This window comes from Geospiza fortis, unplaced genomic scaffold, assembly GCF_000277835.1.
Source record: "Geospiza fortis unplaced genomic scaffold, GeoFor_1.0 scaffold425, whole genome shotgun sequence".
Lineage (NCBI taxonomy): Eukaryota > Metazoa > Chordata > Aves > Passeriformes > Thraupidae > Geospiza > Geospiza fortis.
Window position 1 is genome coordinate 694623 of NW_005054387.1, and position 17069 is coordinate 711691.

Sequence of the window (17069 nt, forward strand, 5' to 3'; positions counted from 1 at the left end):
TCCCGAGCTGCCTCCAGCCAGCCCTGCTCTGTGGGCAGCACCGCGGGAAGGCCCTTGGGAGGCTCCGGGGACTTTCTGCCCGGCCCTTCTGCTTGTTTCTGGTTTTGGTGAAGTCAGGCCGGAGCCCTGCTGGACTGTGGCTTGGGGAAGGTGAGATGTGCCTGGGGATATTGCTCTGGCTCCAGGGATTGACAGCCTAAACCTTTGCCTTCCAGGTCCCTCCCTCCCAGTCGCTCTGGTACTTCCTTCCAGTGTGGAAATTGATCGGTTGGAGTTATGCGTTTGACCTGCAAGAGCCACGCTGCCGGTGCTTCGGGGATCTTGTGAACTGGAACGGGAAAGGAGGTAAAACCTCCCTGTCGCCCCTGCACCCTGCCCAAAACCCCCACAGACCCTGCTCCTGTGGCTTTGCGTGGATGAGGAGCAGCTGGGGGAGCTCAGCCTGGAGGAAAGGAGGCTCAGGAGGGAACTTCTCTCTTTCTAAAACTGCCTGAAAGGAAATTGTAGCCAGGTACAGCTGACTAGACAAGAGGAAATCACCTCAAGTTATGCCAGGGGAGGTTTAGTTGGATATTAGGAAAAATCTCTTTGCTGAAAGGGTTGTCAGGCTGCCCAGGGCAGTGGTGGAGTCACCATCCCTGGAGGATTTAGCAGGTGTGGATGTGGCACTAAGGGGACATGGGTTAGTGGTGGCCTGAGCAGTGCTGGGGGAATGGTTGGACTGGGTGATCTTGCATGTCTTTTCCAAACTAAATGATTCTGTGATTACTCAGAACTGTCCTCCATGAGGATTTTTGGTTTGGTTTGTTGGGAGAGTGGAGAAGGACCATGGATTTCTGGGGATGCCTTTCTAAATAGGAATCATCCTCCTAAACCACACAGGCTGTTCTGAAATGCTCAGCCCCCTTTCCCTGGGGGGAGGGCACATTTGTACAGACAGGTGGGTGTGTGCTGCCAGGAGATGTGCTCAGAGGGGATGGCAAGTGCCCTTGGACCTTCTCTCTGTGTCCTTCTGTGGTATTTCCCAGTGTCTCACCATCACTGTAGCACAGGAGCGCAGGGATACTGCTGAGTGTTTCCTTAAAAAAGCTGCATAATCCTCTCTGCTCCAGCTTGGGGAACACACAGGTTCGCCAGCCCTGCCTGGTGTCTCACCCAGCTCAGTGACCAGAGCCCTGAGCCATCGAGGAGGGTGAGTCAGCCCTGCCTGGTCAAAGCTTTGGGGTTAAAATCCCCTCGTTCCTCAGCTGGTTCAGGGCTGCAGTGGCTGCTTCACTGCAGGGCCACCTCTTCTGGCTGATCTGAGGTCTGTCCCCTCCTCTCCTGGACTTCACCCTCATGGCAGCGTGGTCCTGTCCAGCCTCCTCTTGTCCTTCCTCCTTGGAGGCAGAACACCCATCTCTTCAAGATGAGGATGTTGCTGGCTGATGCCTTTCCTCTTCCTCCTCTTCTTCCCAGCAGAAGCAGAGGAACCAGATGATGGTTGCACATCTGCTGGCCCTGCTGACTCAGGCTGGCTGGGATGCCCCAGGGCAATCCTTTCAGCCCTGAGGTTCCTGCATCATTCCCCTCCTGCCTGAGGCTGCCCTCACTTGACCTCAGCTGCTTTCCCTGCCCGTGGATGCCAGTGAGGTGCTGGGATAGGGTTGGAGACTTGTCCCTGGCTCAGTGATCCACATCCTTGTGCAGGCAGAGGGAACCTGGGTGCTCCCAGAGAGAGACTCAATCCCAGCTGGCTCCATCATGGTGGAGAGGAGGAGAGAACATGCCTAAAACTGCATCCCACACCTGATTTTTGCTAAAGGGAAAACCAGACAAGAGAATCTTCTTGCTCTTGTGCAGGCTTTGGATTTGGGATGAGACTTGACAGGAGCCCCACATCCATCCACACCCACAGGTGGGGGGACAGGAGGGGACAGTGTGCATCCACCCCAAGGTCCCACTGGGCAGATGTTTGTGCCCTGCTTCACTGGCTCCTGGCAGCATTTGGACCCTGGGGCAGCAGAGGGGCTGCAATGGCACCCCACAACCCTGGCAAGAGGGGTGGCAAAGTCAGACACAGCCTGTGGATCCCTCTGGTGTGGTCATGGCCATGCTGGGTACGAAGCTCTGCCTGCCCAGGAGCATCCCTGCACAGTGAAGAGAAAAAGGATATTTGAGGTTGGCTCTCCAGCCAGGGCTGGCAGCTGTAACAGGGTGTTTTGGCATCATCTGGTTGAGGAAGGGGGGGTTCAAAGCCCACTGGAATTTTTATTTTGCTTAATACACCACTTAAGCAATTAGCAGTGATTGTAGCAGTCCTGGGTGAGGCGCTGGGTAGAATTGAATTTCCCCAGCTCAGATACCATTAGGCAGCAGTTTCAGGCTGTTTGCAGGCGGGTATGAGACAGTGATGCATGTGGGGAATTAGATCTGCAACGTAAAAAAAAAAAACATAATAAGAAAATTTCCTACAGAACTGTGTAACTTTATCTCATGTTTATTATGTGCTGTAATTGAAAAACAATCTTAGGGGTTTCTCTGACCTAATGGTGGGGGATCCCCAGTGATGACAGTGCTGTATTCATCAGGATTTGCTTTAGCTGAGCACCCACTCATCTCTCTCCCCATAAACCCCCAAAGAGCTCCTCCATGGCACAGCAATCCCCAGGGCAAGAGTAATCCCTTTCAAAGAGTTTGCACTTGCTTTGGGAAGTGCAGCTGGATTGGTGTTGCAGGGCTTTTTCTTTAATTCCCCAGAGTTTTGGGGTGCATCCAGAGGGAGGGGGCTGAGCAGATGAACCTGCTGCTCCTCTTTGGAATTTCTGAGTGCAGGAAGGGTCTGCCCACAGGTGCCAGGTCAGTGGTTAATGTGTAACAGGTGTGCAGGACGCTCTGCACCCACAGCACACCAGCCTGGAGGGGCATGGATGGATGTGCAAATAGTTTTCTGAGGATGGGAAGGCGAGAGGAGGAGGAGAAGGGTTTTGTTGTGGGCTGAGGAGCGGAAGGAAATCGAGGCTTAGCGAGGGAAATGTGAGATTGCTTGGTTGGGACAGGGCTTCTGCTGCTCCTCGGGGGAGGCTCTGCTATTGTGGTGGTTAAAAATAGACTTTGGACTGGGTGGTTTTCTGTGGGAAGCTCTCTGGCTGGAGACAGGCACGTGAGGTGGCATCCAAGTGAGGGGGAATGGACAACAGCCTCTGACCTCCTTCACCCAAAGCTCTGGGGTTTTCATTTATTTCCTTATTCCAATAGCTTTTCCTTTGGGGCATTGAGGGGGTGTCTCTGCTTTATTCCCAGACACAGCCTCCAAGCCCCAGGCTGCATTCATGATGCCCAGATGCAGTAAAGCTTTCCTGATCATTGTCACTGCACCCTGGGGACCCTGTCCCCATGGCTGAAGTGTCCCCCCGGTCCCACAACACCAGCAGGTACCCAGCAGGTTGGGTGGCTTGGGTGATGCTCCAGTCCTGTGTCAGAGTGACTCCCTGCAAGCTGGATGGAATTACCCAGACAAAAGATTATCTAAGATGCAGTGAATCTTATCTATGAACTTGTCTTTATTTTCCAGCAGCTGTCAGCACAGGAAGTACAACATCCACTGCGGGGGATTTTGGAGGGGAGGGAGAGGAACAACCCTGTGGTATGGTCAGAGTAGTGGGGAATGGAGAAAATCTCAGGTTTTACTGAGGGCTCTCATGGGCCCATCTGCTCATTTTCAGGAGCATTGGTTCCTGTGGGGCTGGAATCAGGGTATCACACAGAGCTGTGGGGACACCCTTATGTGCAAGAGGAGGAAAGGTTCATTTCTTGCCCATTTTCTCTTTTGAAGATGTGTTCCATCAGCACCTGCACCCCAAAATCTTGTCCTGAGTGCTTTGGGGCATCCTTTTTGAGAGCTGGGCTGGCCAGTGACACCCCTCACTAGGCAGCAGAAAAAGGCACAAGGAGCCTTTTCACTCTAGAAGAATCTTTTCTAAGCTGCAGGTGACAGGTGGACCCTGCAGTGCATCTGGGCAGGGAGTTAAAGCATCTCCTGCTGAGGGATTGGTTCAAGGCAGGTGGTTTGACTATAAAATTAAAGGCCAAAATGCTGTTCAATTAATATTTTAGTGGGATGGCCAGTAAATGAGAGGAACAAGGAATGTTTCCATTTCTATCTGGTTCAGACAGGCAGTGTGATTTAAGATCACAATAGTATAAAATAGTACATGGAGTACTGAGGAGCATGGAGAGAAATCAGCTTCTCCCATGCCAGGGCTGTGGTCAGGGGTCTGGGGGGAGTGAAAGGCCCAGGGCAGGTGACTTCTGCTTTTGTCCCTTATGGTTTTCTCTTCCTCAGATCAGCCTCTGCATGCCATTCAAGCTCTGGTGGGTCTTGAGGGCTGGGAAGGGTCCTCGAGGTGACAGAGGGAGGAGGTCACTTGGTCACAAGCTTCAGGTCTCAGCTGTGGAATGGGGGGAGATCAGCTCCTAGCATCTCTCATCCCTCACCCCAGAAAAAAAGATTTTTCTGAAGTGAAAAGGCTCCTTGTGCCTTATGCTGCTGCCCAGTGAGGGGTGCCCACTGGCCAGCCCAGCACTCAAAAAGGATGCCCCAAAGCACTCAGCAGTGCTGGGTGGCCAGGACAAGGTTTTGGGGTGCAGGTGCTGATGGGACGCATCTTCAAAAGAGAAAATGGGCAAGAAATGAACCTTTCCTCCTCTTGTATATAAGGGTGTCCCCATACCTCTATGTGATACTGTGAAGTCTGAGCCTGCTCGCTCTGCTCTGCTCTCCCCTTCCCCAGGACAAGGTTTTGGGGTGGAGATGCTGATGGGACACATCTTGAAAAGAGAAAACGAGCAAGAAATGACTCTCGTTGTCCCGTGTGCCCAGGGCAGGCAGTGCCTGGGCTTTGTGCAGGCGGGCTCCAGGCTCCCCCGGGAGCTGCCCGTGTGTCGGGAGCCGCTGCCAGCAGCATCCCCTGGGGGGGGCCGGGGGTATCGCCTTGCTCTGCGCCCTGCTCGTGACTCGGGGATCTCCTCTGGCATGGCACGCTTAGGTCAGGCGCTTTTCTGGGGCAGCAGGTGCCTGGGTTTCCTCATGTCATTCCCGCGGGATTGCAGTGACCAGCTGGGGCTTTGAGTGGCATCGATCTTGCTGGAAACCGAGCAGGAGCGGGACAGCCGGGGCTGGGCTGGATGTCCTTGCCCAGGAGCCAGGCTTTGCCTCCTGCGCTGCCTTTTCCTTTCCCGTTGCTCTCTGGCGGTTTCCCTGCACAGCTGGAGGTGGAGGGATGGATGGATGCATGGATTCAGCTTGGAGGTGGAGGGAGGGATGGATGGATGGATTGAGGGGTTCATCTTGGAGGTGGAGGGATGGATGGAGGGATTCAGCTCGCTGCTCACAGCCTCCAGCACACAGTGCTTTTTCCCCTCTCAGTTTCGGATCACTTTGTCCCAGCCTGGCTGCGCTGCGCTGGGCGGAAGGGAAACATCTCTTTATTAGGGTTGTTTCCTTAAATAAAGCCATCAGAGCCAGCCGTGCTGGGCAGGCTGTGCTGGGCAGGCTGTGCTGGCCATCCCATGACCGGTGTTGCGCATTCGGGTTATTAACACCTCATTAGATGCTGGTTCCTCCCCACGCCTCTGGTTCAGCAAATCCCAGTGGCTTTGTTGTTGCTCCCTGACTCCTGCTTCACCGGGGAGTTGTTTTTTTATGGTCTCCTGCGCTTCTGCTGACAGTTTAAATTTCATTTCTTCTTGAGGTCAGTAGCTTTGCTTCCACTTTCAGAGTATTCTATGTGCCCCCCCCGGAGCAGGAGATGCCTCAGCACACCTTGGTGGGAGAGGAGTCCCAAATCACTGCCAGCAGCTGGCTCTCACCTGTCATCCCAGCCTGGGTTTCCCCTTGGCAAACCCCAGAAGTTCTTTATTTTTGTCTTCTTTTCTTAAGTTCTGACTCAGTTTCCCACATGACAGAGGCAGCAGGCACAGCTCTGCCCTGGAGGAGTTTGGGGACTCATGCAGGTGGGTTAGGAGCCTGTCACCAGCCTGATGCTGTGGTTGCCACTCCATGGCTTCTTCATGACAACAAACCACCCCATTTTATATCTATTTATTTTTCTGTCCTTTTGTGTCACCCAGGCCAAGGGCTCAAGGCTGTGGCCCCTGAGCCACTTCTGGAGTGGGCTAAGGGCATTTCCAGAGGGATCTGGCACTTTAGAAAGGTGCCTGGAGTGTGCTGCAGCCCTGAGGAAGCTGGGCTGGAAGGGGATGGCCCTTTCCAAAAAGCAATTGCAGATTTGCTGCTTATTTTCATCGTGAGCTTATTTTGGTCTCCGCTTGCACCGCTCTGCCCGGGGATGCTGTCTGTGGCATGATAAGTTATTTCAAGAAGTGGGGCAGAGCTGTTGGTATGGAGGGGAGTGCAGGCATCCAGATTAAAGGTAAATCTACACAGATAATTGGGAGCCTGCTTCCTGCAGAAATCAGGTGAATCAGGGGTGGGGATGGCTCTGCAATCCCAGGAGCTGCCCTTAAACCACCCCACAGAGTCCCTGGCTGTGCTCCGGGCAGGGGGCGTTGGATATCCTGGATATGTGGCACAGGGTTAGTAATCCCCGCCGCCGCCTCCTCAGACCTGCCAGATGTCTCTCCTCTAGGCTTCATTTTTATAAATTGGCCTTTTAAAGTCTGTCATCCCCATGCAGATGAAAGGAAGATGCTGTGATGCCTCTGCGTGCGCGTCTCCGAGCCGGAGCCCGGCTGCCATGCCTGGATCTCCTTGAGGCTTTTTGTTTCGGGCTTTATCTTTTTTGAAGTGCCTTTTTTTTTCCTCCTTCTTCTTCTTTTTTTTTTTTCCCCTTAACCCCTCAGAGTCTGTTAGCTTGCCATCCCTTGGTTTCAAACAGGCAGGCCCTGAGCACCAGTCCCTCCTGGAGGGAGGGATGGGGAGATGTGTTTTCCTCCAAATTCATGGGAGGGAAACCAGCAGAGCCCCGGGGCTCAACACCCTGGGCAGATGCAAATAAACCCATCACCAAGGGGCTTTCTCTTTCCCCCACAAGCCCCTTGCTGCTCTTTTCCCTTTGCACCCTTTCCCCCTCCCTTGCTCTGGCTGTGACTGCTTGGATTGGCAGCAGGAGACTCTTCTCCCTGAGCCCAAATACTCCTGGCCCATGGCTTGGTGCCAGGGCAGCTTCTGGGCCATGGCAGAGCTGGGGTTGTGAATTTTCAATTCAAAGGGCAGAGTCTTTAAATCCTCTGCTTGGTGATGGATGGATAATTAGGAATTTCATTTGCTGGGCGGGTAACAAACAGCTTTGTATTTTCTGCTGCTTTGCTGATGTCTCTTGGGGAAATTCAGAGGCTGCTCCTAAACTGCAGGGATGGGTTTTTTCCCAGCTGGCATGGATCCCTGCTCAGGTCTCCGGGAAATCCCTGTGATGCTGGGGAGAGCTTTGCCAGGGATTTCTGCAGGAGCTGGAGCTCTGCTGGTGTTGTGGGATGTGAGGAGCCAGTGCAGGCCCATGTGTAGCCTGTCCTCAGTGCCTCCTTGGCGCAGCCAGGGCACTGAGCAGCATCCCTGCCTTAAAGGTGAGGAAATGCCACATGTATCATGTTTCTGTTGGGATTTTGTTGGCTGTGTGGGTTTCTCAGTGTTTGGGGGGGTTGAGAGCCCCTTCCTGGGATGGAGATGGTCCCAGAGAACTCATCTCCATAGGGATGTGCTGGGAATATGGCAACCAGCTCCTGGCTGCATCTGCTGCTCTGAATCCCAGCCTTCAGGGCTCAGTCCTGCCTGGGGTCTGGAGGATAAGGAGTGGGTTATGCCAGTCCCCAGTGCCCGCCCTGATCCGTGGCTGGTGCCGTTCATCAGAGCAGTAATTAATTACTGGCCGTGTAAGCTGTGGCGGGATCCGGCGCGTGATTTATTAGCAGGAGTAATCCCTCGCCAGCAAAAGAGCTGCTCTGTGAATGGGGAACAGCAAAACCCTGGGGAGCTGTCCTGCCCTTCCAGAACTGGATCCCGCAGGCACAATCCCTGCTCCTGGAGCAGGGCAGCCACAGGCACCCAGTGTTTGAGCAGCTGAGGTGGATTTGCCAAACTGCTGCCCTTGGAGGGGAGGAAGGAAGGTGTCTGGACACAGGGACCAGATGTTTGGGGTCATTGGCTCAGCAGTGCCCCAGCCAGGGCCCACCAGCACAGCAGCCATGAGCAGTTTTGGCACTGAGAGGTGATTTTTGAGATGCAGTCGTTGCTGGGGTTCCCCAGGGGAGGCTCTTCATGCTGCCCAGAGTCAGGTAGAGATTTGGGAAGTGCAACATGAGCACCAAACTGGACTGTACAGGTGCCCTGCCAGTCTCACAGCCACTGGGAGAAGGACCAGTGTGGACGTTGGGCAAAGTGATGCTTCTCCCAGGGGCTCACAGGTCTGCTCTGCAGCTCCTGTCAACTTCTGCTGTGCTCCTGGGTCTGGCTTCTGTTTCTTTTCCCACTGTAGCCCACCTACTCATGGGCCTCTGCTGAGGACTGTCCTGGGTTCTCTGTCAGCTGATGCTCAGCAGGGAGGGCGAAATCCCAAAACTGATGTGGCAAAGGATGAGGGCAGAAATAGAGACTGGAGAGAAAGAGAAGGACCGGCTGTGGGGTGCAGAGGGGAGGGTGCTGCCCTGGGTGGGTACTTCCAGGACTCCCAGTGCTCCTTCCCCCTATGGAGAGCTGTGCCATGCCCAGGCAGACACAGAGTGAGAGGAATCCTGCAGGCAAACACCCCTGGGCTCCTCCGCTCGGGGACTCCTTAGCGGTTTCATGAGAAATCAATATGCTTTTGCATGGTCATAATCGTAAAATAAGTACAATTTATGGCTGCTGCCAGGGCCAAGATTTTTTTCCTAGTGGATGAGGTGGAGAGAGAGCAACACACAGACACTTTCCCACAGCATTTTCCTTTGCATTGGAACTGCAGATCAGCTCTGGCATCATGGCAAGGGGTGACCTCCATTTTGGGGGTCAGGGTTGTTGTCCATGTCCATGCCCCTGTTTGGGGGTGCAGGGTGGGTTGTTCATGTCCCCATTTGTGGGGAGACAGAATGGATTGTCCATGCCCCGTGTGGGAGGGCAGGCTGGGTTGTCCATGTCCCTGTTTTTGGGGGACAGTCTGTGTCCCTGTCCATGCCACACTCAGGCCATGTCCTTGCCCCCAGCCCGCCGGCAGGTGGAATGGGGCAGCCATGGGCGATGCCCTGTGCCAGGAGCCCTCCTCCCCGCTCCCCGACTGGAGGGAGTTCTGCAAGCTGCACGCCCAGGCAGCCGCCGTGGACTTCGCCCAGAAGTTCTGCCAGTTCCTGAAGGAGAACCCCCACTACGACACCCCCGGGGCAGAGACCTCCTTCTCCCACCATTTCACCGCCAACTTCCTGGACATCTTCAGCCTGGAGGTCAGCAGGGTGTTCGTGTCTGACTCGCCAACCAAGTACAACATCGTGCCCTTCGTGGGGCTGCAGAACTGCCACGTCCCCTACGGGCGGGAGGTCACCCCGAGGAAGGAGGAGACGTCCACGGAGTCTCTGGACAGCATGGACGCCCCGCCGGGCGCCAGCCGCTGACTCGCCCCGGCCCCGCAGGTGCAGGCTCACAAAGTCTCCTCCTACGGGCAGTCCCGCAGCTCAGAGGACGTCTCCATCCACGCTGCTGCCAAGCCCAAGTTCAAGAAAGGTTTCTCCCTGAGGAACATGAGCCTGTGCGTGGTGGATGGCATGAAGGAGATGTGGCACCGCAAATCCTCCCCGGAGCCGGGCGCCGAGGCCGCTCTGGGCGGGCGCAGAGCTGAGAGGGAGCCGTGGCCGGCCGGGGGCAAGGAGCCTGGGGACCCTCGGGAGAAATGGACACACAAGCTGCGCCTGTCCAAGGTGCCCTCGTCCAAGGTGGAGCTGGTGGACATCCAGAGGGAGGGGACGCTGCGCTACATGGTGGCCGATGACACGAACTGTGTGGGCAGCTCGCAGTGGCAGAAGTGCCGCCTCCTGCTCCGCAAAGCGGTGAAGGTGGAAGGGGAGAGGTTCCTCCTGGAGTTTTATGTCCCTCCAAAGGTAAGTCCTGGCTTTTGTTTTTTTTTTAATGAGGAATTCAAGCAGTAGTTGGGCTTTGCTTTTGGTGCTTTTTTTGTTTCCACTGCTGAGCTGGGCTGAAATCCAGTTCTGGTCCAGAGGGAGATCTGTTGCTGTGTGGCTGAGGTGCAAATGGATTGGAAAATGTGCTCGAAACCCATCCAACCTGCAGGCCAAAATGAACCTTGCACTCTTGGTGTTGGTCTGTGCTTCTCACCTTCTGAGAAAATATAAAACATGAGTTTGAACTCAAATGCATCTCTCTGGAGAGCAGTTCAGCATGGGTATGAATGGTGGGCATTGCTCTGGGCTGGACTGGGGCCTTCCCCAGCGCAGGAATGGGGCCTGGCTGGAAGGAAACAACCCCAGTGTCCATGGTGCCCACTAGGGAGCCTATGGGAGAGCTGGAGAGAGTGACAGGGCAGGGGGGAATGGCTTTAAATTGAAAGAGAGTAGGGATAGGTGGGATACTGGGGAGAAATTGTTCCCTGTGAGGGTGGGGAGGCCCTGGCACAGGTGCCCAGAGAAGCTGTGGCTGCCCCATCCTTGGAAGTGCCCAAGGCCAGGCTGGATGGGGCTTAGAGCAACCTGGGCTAGTGGAAGGTGTCCTTGCCCATGGCAGGGGGTGGAAAAGGATTCCTTTCAACCCATTCTATGATTCTGTGGATGGAGGATCTGATGAAGCCTGGTGTGTCAGTTGCGCCAAAGAGAAAATAAACTTGGGTTAAAATGGAACAACTGCTGCTCTTAAAACATTTAAGAGAGAACTCACAGAGAGATTCCTTTTTTAGTGTATCTTGATTTGCCTCTAAAAATCAATTTTGAAATTATTTGATGGCAACTTTTATGAACATTGTCTGCTCTTCTGTTATAATCACACCCCACTTTGGTTTACAGCTTTCTCCTCTCATCCCATCTTGCTTTCCATCTGGCAAATGTAAAAGTGGCACCAGTCTGGCACAGCTGGAAGAAAACTGCTTTTTGCTTCAGCAGCCCACAGCTTTGTTTTTACATAGACCCTACAAAACCTATGGCCATGTGTGTAAACCTTTAAAGGGAAGAGCCCTCCTGGAGAGGAGGGGGTTGGAATGAGATGATCTTTAAGGTCCCTTCCAACCCAAACCATCCTGTGATCTTAAGACCCTTCTCTGGCTCAGGGGTGAATTATCACCTTGTTTCCTTTCCTTTCGAAGCAGCTGCTGCTTCCTTTCTGACCTTCTCCTGTGCAAACACCGAGATGGAAAAATTCCCCAGGGATGGGCAGAGCCTTGCACGGCTGAGACGTGTCTGCAGGCAGTACTGGGGCTCTGGGGCTGGCAGAAACGAAACATCCTGCAAGGGAAAAAGCAGTTTCTGTTCTGTCTTGGATTTATTTATTTTTATTTCCCAATAAAAATGGGAACTGAGCCTGTTATTGGTAACTTGCAGCCTGGAGCTCCTTGCTGGCCTCATCCCACCCACTGCATCCACAGCACCAGATGCAGGTTTTGGTGACTAAATCTCATCTCTGCTTCCTGCAGCTGCAGTGCTCCAAATCCCAGAGCCCTGGAGGGGAGCAGCCCTGGAGAGCAGCTCCACGAGCTCCTTTGTGGGGATTTGTTATAATTAAAACAAATATCTGGGGAATTTGTTGCTCAGCAAACACTCAGAGTGGGAGGCACCGGGTCTTGCCTCCCCACCCAGGCTCCGGTGGGTGCCAGGGGCCCTGGGGGAAATTAATTTTTCTTGATTTTAATGTAATTAAAATTCCCTGCATGGCTGAGGCTGCTGTGTTGTAGCTGCCTGGTTGAAATGCTGCTCCTGTGCTGGAGAAACAGGGCTGCTTTCTGCATGGGAAGCATCCCCCATCAGATAGCACAGCTCTCTCCATCGGGAGAGGGTTGAAAATGGAGAGAAATTAAGTGGTGTTGGCAGAGCTGGCACATCAGCCCGTGCTGGAGCAAGGAGGGTGGTTTGGCAGTTAAAAGCACCTCCCTGTCTTCCACTGGGCCCCCTCTTGGTTTAATTCACAGAGCTCAGAGTTATCAGGCACGGGAGGGAAATCAATGCTGTTTATTCCCCCTCTGTAATAACCACACAGGCTGAGCTGATCTTGCCTCTGAGAGCCCTGCTGCATTGTCCCCAGGGACAGTTTGATTCAATTGAGTGACTTTTTTTTTTTTTTTTAATTCATTGATTTCTTTTCATTTATTTTCTTTGCTTTTTTTTTTTTCCTTTTCTCAGGCTTCCAAACCCAAGGTGAGCATCCCGCTGTCGGCCATCATCGAGGTGCGCACCACCATGCCCCTGGAGATGCCTGACAAAGACAACACCTTTGTCCTAAAGGTGAGAGCAGGGTGTGGATCCCTACAGGAACCCCCTCTGCACCTGCACCCTGCAGTGCAGGAGGCTCAGACCCCAAAGAGATCATTACCTTGGCTTTCAGAGCTGAGATGCCAACAACTCAAATGCTCCCCAGAGGATCCCTGCCTGCTCCAGCTGACACCAGGGTGTTTTGGGATCAAGCTATTTGGCTTTCACCATGGGGTTTGGCTTCTCTGTGTCACCAGGAGATGGGTTAAATCAGTGATCTGAGACAACCTGCAAGGGAAAATGCTCCTTGGTGCAGCTGCTTGTGGTTTTGTGGCTGCTGCTGTCCCGTATCAGTGACATGTGGTGGCTGTTTCATTGACACACTGTGATGGCCCTTAGTGCTGTGGTCTGGTTGATGAGGTGGCAGCTGCTCAAAGGTTGGACTTGATGGTCTTGGAGGTCTTTTCCAGCCTTAATGATTCTGTAAGAACGGCTCTGTGGGATCAATGAGACCCTGGGGATCAACCACACATGAGTCTGGGGGTATGAGCAGAGAGTGAAAGTCTCTTTCTTCAGAATTTTCCATATCATGCAATTAATTAGCTCAATGCTGCCTCCTGCTCTGCTGGAAGACAACAGCCTGTCATGGCAGATCAGGGCTGAATTTTGCAGGGTCTTGGACACCATGACAGTGATGGACCATTAGATTTTGAGCATTTCTGTGTTCTACCTCTTTTAAACAAACACCTCTCTCCCTGATGCTTCTCCCCCAGAGTGTGTGGCAATGCAGAGCAGAGAGGCCAGGTCTCCCAGCTGAATGAACCTGCTGGAAAGCTTAGAAAACTATGAAAGGAAAAGAGGGGGAAAATTGAGCTTGGCTTTGTGAAAGCTCCCAAGACTTGAAATCCACCTGGCCCCAGCAGACATTCCCAGGAGAAATTTCTTTCCATCAAATCCAGCTCCTTGTCAAGGTCACACAACTTCTCCTGGCACCTTCCCTTCTCCAAGGGCTTCTTGCTCTTCAGCCTCAGCAGTGGTCAGTGCCCACCATGGGCACAGAGGCTCATTCAGCTGTTGTTTTCTCTGCCTCAAAGGCCAACCTCTGTTTTCCAGACTGACCAGCCCAAGGTCCTCCTTGCTTTCCTTGCAGGCTCTGGAGATGGAATGCCCCAAAGTGTATGTGGGGCTGTGGCCCAGAGCAGATGGGAAGGATTGCTTCTCCTTTCTTCTTCCTCTCTGTCCAGCCCAAGCTGATGCAGTTGCTTTCCTCACGCCATGATGATGATGATGTTGACTCACATGCAGCCTGTGGGCTGGTGTAAGTCTGGGCTGGTTTCTGCAGAACTGCTCCCAGGCCGTGGTTCCCCAGCCCGCACACCCACAGCGATCACTGTGAGCCCAGGCCTCACCCTGTCCTTGAGCTGGAGGCTCGTTTCAACTTCTTCTTCCACTTCAGCTTTGACAAGTCCATTTGAATTCTTGACTGATCCTCCAACACATTTTCAGTGTGATGTCATCCATGAATTGATCAGGTATCCTCACATTCTTATGTGCTCATCACTGAGAAGCATGCACAGAGAGCCTTTGATGGGAAGGAGCACATCCCTTTGACCACTGGCCATTGACAACCCATCAGCCATTGATCTCTGCTCTTGGAACATGGCTCTTCACTTTCTTGTCACGTTTTCTAGATCCCCTTAGCAGCCCCACCTGAAATGTGTCAAATGTATCACATCAGTGTCCAAAGCTTGATGTCCTCATGCTGATTCAACACCCAGGATGTGCCACTGCTTCTCCCTATCCCTGGAGCTGTCACGAGCATGAGCAGATGGGCTTGGTCATGACAGATCCCTTCTGGGGGTTTCAGCTCTGGGATGTCTCCTGGGTGCCTGTCAGGGTTGGTTTCTCTGGCTGCTGGAGGAATATTTTGCACTTGCCCTCTTCCCATCTTCTGAAGCCAGACATGCTCTCTCCATTCCCACTGCAAACAGCTTGGTGACTGCTCCAGCCATTCCTTTAATACACTTCTGGAATGCTCCAAACCCTGCCAGCTGGAAAATACCTGCTTTGCCAGGTACCTCCTGCTCCTGCCCTGTCCTGGCTCTCACCCTGCCACGGGAGAATTGATCACAATTGATCCTTTGAGTGAGCAGAGCCAGCAAGCACAGCATGAAGCCCCCCAGCCAGGCTTTGCTCTCCCCTCCCAGCTGCTGGCACAGGATGCTGCTCCCCTTTTCTCACATCCACTATTATTTGTGGTTCATTTTCTGCCTGGCTCCTTCTTGCTGGGACATCCTTTTGCTCCCCCATTCCCCCAGTTTGCAGAGGGGATGAAGCACCCTCAGTTTAGCAGGTTAGGTGGGCAAGCTGGGTGCTGTGGTTTCCCTTTCTGTGTGATGTGGAGCCCAATCTCAACAGCACACAGGTTATGGTGGGTGGAAAAGCCCCTGCCTCATTTAGGGATGTTACTATGGCTGGAAAAGCCCCTGCCTTGTTTGGGGAGGCCACACTGAAATAGTTCCTGCCAGATTGCCTAAAAATGAGCAGCCAGCGTGTCCCCAGAGCCCATCAGACACCCAGCACATGCAGTTTTTTCCATTGCACAAGCAGGTGCTTGCAAAATACCCAAGCCCTGCACATGCTTTGCTTGCTGTCATGCTCTGCATGAGTGAGCAGCCCTGTCTCCCACGTCAGCTTCATGCCTTGCCCTCAAAAAGCCAGAGAAGATTCTTTCTTAAGTTAAACAAACTGGGGAGGGGGATCTTTGCTACTCCCCTCCACCTCTGCTCAGGACAGGGTCCAGGTCACTGCTCAGCCCCAGCCAGAGCTCTGCTCCCTGCCCTTCCTGCTTATTTTCAGGATGGTGATTCAGTTGTTTGTGATTAATTGAATTTGCTTGGCGGTTGTCTCAGCTGGCAATGTGACGCTCTCCCGGAGTCAGGGCTGCTCTGCCACCTCAGGAACATGATGTTTAAGGCTCCATGAAGGATGCAGGGAAACCTGCCAGAGGCACAGAGCATCCCATGGCATCTGAGTCCACTGATGTGGAGCTTCTGGTTCTGCCCAGCCCCAGAAAGGCACAGCTCCTTTGGGCTGGACAGTTTGGAGGCTCTTTTGTGTCCTAAATTCTATTTATTATATTTTTCCCTGTGAAAGGAGGTTTCTCTCCCACTCTATTGCAATCAGAAGCCTCATGGACCAGCAGGCAGAAAAGATAATGGAGGAGAGGTTTAAAACTCCTGGGTCTGGCAGGGGTTTGGGACAGAGAGCAGTGTGGCTTCTGCTACAGCTGTGCAGAGCTAGTTTTGGGGGGACACAGAGGTGCCCCAGGAGTGAGGGATGCTGTCTGTGCTTGGGCATAGTGCCATGTACCCTGATGCTGCCAGCCAGGTGTGTTTTTTCTGTGGAGGCTGTAAAAACCTTGTAAAAAACTTGTATTTGCTGATAGTGGTGGGGTGGGGTTTTCCTCTGAGCTCCAGATTTGGTTAGGGGTCATCTTGGATGCATCTTTCTGGGTCACCCTTCAGCACTCCTGTCCTGGGATGGGACACTGGTCCTCTGGGTCAGCCCTATGCTGGGATAGGGTGGGACACTGATCCTCTGGATCACTCCTGTGCTGGGATGGGGTGGGACATCCTCTCCTGCTGAGCTGAGGTGCTGTTCAGGGGATCTGGCTGGGCTCTGGGGTGTGTTTTGCCTCGGGGTGGGGGGCAGCAGTCTGGCACAGCTGACTCCATCCCACATGGCCTGCAGGTGGAGAATGGGGCCGAGTACATCCTGGAGACCATCGACTCCCTGCAGAAGCACTCGTGGGTGGCTGATATCCAGGACTGCATCGACCCTGGGTAAGGATTGCTGGGGAGGGGCTCTGTGGGGCTGAGCTCTGGTGTCTGAGCATGGGCTGTTACCCAGATGCAATTTTTGCTGCTTGGGTTGTCACAGGAAGTGCCCAGCTCACAGCAGCAGAGGTCTGGAGGCAGAGTTAGCAGCCTGTGTCTGCCAGGGGTGCAGAGCACTGGCCACTTGTTCACCCTTCTCTGCCCCACATCCCCTCAGTCTGGCAGAGGCAGGTGACCTGGAAACACAGCCTCAAAGCAGGAAGCTCCTAACACCCACTTTCTGAATTTTTTATACCATATTTGAGCTATTTTCCATGTTTTTTTCCAGCTTAGCATCCATGACATATTTAAGATTCTGCTGGTTGAATTGATTTATTTGTATTTCTATCACAGTGGCATCAGTGTTGTCATTGGAGTCATAACTCAGCCAAAACTTCTCATCTCTTGTTTCACCAGCACATGCAGCAAGTTGTGTCAGGGAGGTTTGTGTGCCTGGTGCTGCTGCCCTTCAGCTGGCTCAGACAGCCCCAGCCTTGGGGAAACCCTGGCACTGCCTTTCTTGGCACAGTTTTGGAAAAACCAGGTGCCCATGCTTGTAGCAGTGAAAACATCACGCAAACCTGGAACAGAGGCTTGGAGAGGCTCCTGCTCTCTCCAGGCTGCCTTTGCCCCCTCCTGCTGGAGAGAGGCATTTGGTCACCATGGAGGATGCACTGGTGCACTCCAGGTCTTTGCTCCTTTTGCTCTTTTCAGAAATCTATAATTCATTGGCATGGATTGCCCAGAGCAGCTGTGGCTGCCCCATCCCTGGAAGTGCCCAAGGCCAGGTTGGACAGGTCTTGGAGCAACCTGGGCTAGTGT

The 17069-nt window shown here is 53.4% G+C and overlaps 1 protein-coding gene across 1 annotated transcript in view; it reads left to right on the plus strand.

Moving 5' to 3' along the window:
- Positions 1-207: 207 nt before the first annotated feature.
- SH2B2 (SH2B adaptor protein 2) overlaps positions 208-17069 on the plus strand; it is a 23139-nt gene continuing 6277 nt past the window's right edge. The window contains 4 exon segments of the mRNA XM_014308812.2: positions 208-345; positions 9175-10059; positions 12301-12402; positions 16123-16214. Of these exon segments, the coding sequence (XP_014164287.1) occupies positions 9202-10059; positions 12301-12402; positions 16123-16214 (1052 nt within the window). The 5' untranslated portion in view covers positions 208-345; positions 9175-9201.